General features: G+C 53.3%; 1 protein-coding gene across 1 annotated transcript; it reads left to right on the top strand.

Annotated features, from left to right (window-relative positions):
* Nucleotides 1–1073: 1073 nt before the first annotated feature.
* On the top strand, nucleotides 1074–3752 carry PV07_12723 (uncharacterized protein; the record flags this gene model as incomplete). The annotated part of the gene is made up of 3 exons (XM_016400282.1): nucleotides 1074–1198; nucleotides 1262–3350; nucleotides 3401–3752. The coding sequence occupies 3 exons, from the start codon at nucleotides 1074–1076 to the stop codon at nucleotides 3554–3556; spliced, it is 2370 nt and encodes a 789-aa protein (XP_016242072.1). The 3' UTR covers nucleotides 3557–3752.
* Nucleotides 3753–4927: the final 1175 nt, after the last annotated feature.

Genomic DNA, 4927 nt, shown 5'->3' with positions numbered 1-4927 from the left:
CCTCCCCCTCTTTTCCTAGCCCCCCTTCCTTGAGGAAAAAGAAAGGAAAAAATCTCTTTCCTGGAGTATCTCTTTTTCTCAGAGGTGGGCTGAGTATATCTTCGATATCGAAGCCTCCATGGTAGCCACGTCCCCGATCAAGTTTAGGTTAAATTGATTGGTCTCACATGAGTCTACAAGTAAGCCCAATAAATTCGTGGGTGGAGAGCAACTGACGCTGCTGAACCCGGTCAGTGAACGTGGCTCCTCTCACCTGCATATCCACCCTTTGCCCCAATGCGAACAAAGGGAACGCTGCCTGACGCACTGAGGCTGGGTCGCCTTTGTGGGACTACAAACACGTCGTGCCGCTCTTGGACGGCCTTCTTGGAGTCTTTCCCCGCGTAGAATGCGTCACGTTCTGGTGACGGACCTCGATTGGTGGACTTGTTATATAGAGGGCATGTCGTAGCCAGATGAGGAAGATGATGTTTTGGCCATAGTTATAAAGGGGGCTGTGGTGGTGGGCGGTGCGTAGCTGAACATCTGGTCAAGGTGAGGCAAAAGGCTGACGGGTACAAGCGTTGGTGTGGTGCGACCGGTGAGGCTCTGGCGCAACCACTGGTCGGAGTGATTGCAGTAGTGGCTGCCTTTTCGCCTGCAGGGAGAACTCGTGCGAACCATGCGAACGCCGGCCCCAAAAGAGGGCGCCTCGCCCTGTCTGGGAAATTACAAAAGAGAGGCTGAGGACTGCCGGCCATGGGCCATCTCTGGATCATCCATCTTATGGATTGTATTCCGTCGCCACCATCACCAAGACGGGTTCAGTTCCTGACTTTACCGCCTCTAGGAACCACTAGCACGGGATTCAGGCATCGCGCCACCTTCTTGTGCACAAGGACCTGATATTTCGCTGGGTCTGTCAAACCAAGAGGGGTTTTAGGGTGAGTTATCAGCCATACTCCGGACACAGGATCGCCAAAGCTCCTCCACAAAAGTCAAGGAATTTGTACCGGATAAAAACTTTCCACTGAGCGACCCCTCTCGTGCTTCCAGAGACTGACGCTAAAGCCTCCTAGGGGACTTTCGATGCCATGGCCTATCCGAATCCCGGAGATAAACGGCTGCCGCATCTGAGATCCACTCCACCTGGCGGTGGCGGATCAGCCTACACGGCGATTGCCGCTGAATTGTTGGTCGAGAAGCGTCCTCAACAATGGTACCGTTCTCTCTCTCCCTCCTGTCGACCACCTACCAGGGTTCTGAATTTTTCATGACGTAGGACTGGGAGTTCTCCGAGCCTTGCTTCGCCGATAATCAAACAGGAGCCCAGCGAGTCCTTGAACAGGTTGAGCCTTGAAGACTCTGTCAGACCTTTCCAACAGGCCAAAGAAATAAGACCATTCAAACGCCCAGCAGCCGAAACCGAATGGCGACCCAGCAAGATCGGACCGCGCTCGGCCTCTCCAGCCTACTCTCCCGGCCGCCATGAGGACGATTTCTCACACATTCACTCTCCACCCCCCACCTCGAGTAGACGGTCGCCTTCAGCAAGGGGCTACCAATCCGCTCAGCAGACGCCCGTCTCCTCTCCGGGGCCGGGGCCACACCAGTTTGCTACCTTAGCGCGTCAGAACAGTCGTACTCTGGCTCAGCACGCAGAGTCGGAAAGGAGAAGCTATGATGCACGGCCCGCGTCGGCTCACTCGTCCCAGGATGATTTCTCGGCCGAGGCAGACATCAAACCTTTACTCCAGCCTGAAACCCGGTCCATCTCCCTGGAACAGCTCGTCAACGAGGTCAAGGGCATCTACGCTGGCCTGGTCATGGTCGAGAAGAAGTGCGTCGAGATATGTGCGCAACAAGCTCAAACCACCACCAAACTCTCCAACGAGCAGTGGCAGGCGTTGATCGCCTTACATCGCACCCTCCTCCATGAGCACCATGATTTCTTCCTAGCATCCCAACACCCGACAGCATCACCGGCATTGCGGCGCCTGCCCACCAAGTATGCAATGCCGGCCCGCATGTGGAGACATGGTATCCATTCTTTCCTTGAGCTACTTCGTCATCGTCTTCCGTACTCTTTGGAGCATATGCTAAGCTTTGTTTACCTCGCGTATCAAATGATGGGGCTTCTCATGGAATCCGTGCCCGCTTTCCACGAGACCTGGATAGAATGTTTGGGCGACTTAGCTCGCTATCGGATGGCTATCGAGGAAGCTGACCTAAAAGATCGAGAGACGTGGTCCAACGTGGCTCGTATGTGGTACCAGAAGGCCGCAGACCGCTCGCCCGACACTGGGAGGATCCAGCATCACCTTGCAGTTCTCGCCAGGCCCAATATTGTCTGCCAGTTGTTTCACTACTCAAAGGCCCTTATCTCTGTCGACCCGTTCCCCAACGCCCGGGATTCCATTATGCTATTGCTTAACCCCTTATTGGACGCGTGCTCAGGCCAGAAGTCTAGGTTGGATTCGACCCATTCCAAATATTCAAAGCTCGAGAGTTCTCTGGTGACTGCCGCCGGTCTTCTGTTCACCAAGGGTTCCATCGACCAGTATTGCTTTCAGGTTGACCGGTTTACATTAGAATTGGAGAACCACATAGCACGATCCGGTGTCAATTGGAAGGTCCAGGGACCCGAGGTGGCTTCTGCGCTCATTGCCTTCCTTCTCGACTATGGGTTGGAAGAGAACTACCTATGGAAATCCTTCCGTGCTAACCACGATAGACTTAAAGGCTGCCAGATCGATCAGCAGCAGCAGCAGCAGCAGGAATGCAGCTCCACGATCACCCCCGACCCCATGGCCAAACAACGCATTCACCGCGAATTCTGGGAACAAAATGGATCCATCAATGTAAGCGACTTCCGACAGGCTCCTCCACCTCCGGAACATCGTGTCAATGTCAACTTTACATCGGCGGATGAAGTTACCTCGTACGCTCTTCCCGTCTGGTCTAAGGCCATCTCTATTGTCGCTGCTAAGCTCGGGGACCGCAACATCCTACCCTTCCTCCATCTTACGTTGGCATTTCTCTGGTCCCTGTCGTACGTTCCAGGTGCTCTGATCTACGTCGAAAATCATGTTCCGTGGAGTGTGTTGGTCCTTTGTTTGAACAGTATGAGCAGATCCGGTGTGGTTGACGCGCACGTCGAGTCCACGGAGTTCCCTCAACAACAGTCGGGCACGGGAAGGCAGTTGCCCGAAGACTTTCCCATCCGTGGCCTGGTCTGGGCGCCGTATTATTTCCCGTCGGACTTTTTTGAAGGGGATGTGGTGGACGAAGATGAGCGGCAATTGGAACTGCCAAGCCACACAGCACCACGGACTGAACGGTGTCTCTGGCTGGGAGCTAGACTGGCATCGGTAAGTCCGGGGACTCTGACTCCTTCCCTTCTGCCGCTGACGCTTCGCAGTTGAATCGCTACATAACATATGACCGCTCCACAAAGCAATTCGGCTGCACCAGCTTTGCTTTGTCGCTCTCGGAGAATATATCGATGTACACATGGCGCGTTCAAACGCCCACCACCTCTGGACGTGATCTGCAAATGACCGACGTCCGGTTTTGAAGAGATCAAGAAGCCGCGAGCGGTGATCCTGGGTCGGCAATGGGACCCGTTAGGCTGTTCCAACCTTGTGCTTGGATCATCGCTGCAGGTTTATCGCACTTTGTCTCGTAGGGCCCAGATTCTTGGAGTGCTCAAGAACTTTGAGTGATTCTGCCGGAATGATCTCTTGCGATTCTGACTCTAATCTTAAGAGAGGGGGGGGGGGAGGGGGGACACACCCTATGGTGGCCTTCAGCGAATTGTGATTGTGTCCCTAAGAGGCCCAATACTTCACCAGGTTGTTCGAACTAACAACTTCGGAAGGACTAGAGTCTTGTTGACCTTTGTCTACGATGTCGAAGTCTTGGTATTTAGTTATTGTTATAGGAAATTACGTTGGGAGAATTTGATTCGTCGCTCTGATGCTTATTTTACGTGGGGCCTCTATCTGTATATGCTAGTTTGGATGGGACTTCTTTGAAGTAGCACGATATAGCACAATCCAATAACTCCACCCAGCACGGAGTCCATAGAGCGCTCAAATCCTTATCCCGCGACAGGATCCTATCAATCTCTGAGATCTTTCATATCTTTGATCTCATCGACAGAAGAGGCCTCTTCAGTGGTTCTTCCCATCATCTTTGTCGTCCCGACACTCACGTTCCGAATACCCTTCCCACTGCCGTTACGGCATAGATTTGCCGCCGTGATTGCCCCCAATCTACTATTCGCGTCAGCTTCGCGTATCCAAGCCCAGAGTGGGCTTTGTCGCTTCGTATGTCCCACTGTCCATCCAGATGGAGTCTCACACCGGCAGAATTCAGGTGTAACACACACTTTAACTGGGCCGTACCGTCGGTGATATACGGAAACTCGGATGCACGTGCGGAGCTCGGATCGATTTGAACATCGCGCCTTGCCTATGATGACCTTTTATCTGGCGAATTCCGGTCGCGTAAACTGGAGGACACTGGTGACCCTGACGAACTTCACCATCTCCCCGTTTCAAATAAAGGCCCGGATGAATCAGGGGTAGGAACTCGGAAATCGGGATGGGGTCCTACTCTCAATTATCTCAATGGGGTATAGAGGAGGAGTGTGCGTTGCGTTCTCTTTCAAGTGTTTCTATTCAGATCTCCCTTGAGACGTCGGCGCCCTCCAGGGTGGGCGTTTGGTTGAAGAATCCTATAGCAGCCTTTCACCGGTAACTTCGCGTCCGTTGAGGTCGAGCCTTTCTCTCGCAGATCCGGCTTCACGGCCCTCCTCGCTCTTACTCGTAGCTTACGCGCTTCTAGCTACCAAAAGATGTTCCCTCCCTGCCGCGATCGTTGTTCTTCCGACAGTATCGTGTTGACATATTTCTGCCGCGGTTTCTTCTTCTTCTTCTTCTTC

The sequence above is a fragment of the Cladophialophora immunda genome (assembly GCF_000835495.1).
Source record: "Cladophialophora immunda strain CBS 83496 unplaced genomic scaffold supercont1.88, whole genome shotgun sequence".
Classification (NCBI taxonomy): domain Eukaryota; kingdom Fungi; phylum Ascomycota; class Eurotiomycetes; order Chaetothyriales; family Herpotrichiellaceae; genus Cladophialophora; species Cladophialophora immunda.
Note: the sequence above shows the minus strand (reverse complement) of the source record. Positions and strands in the feature narration are given on the sequence as shown.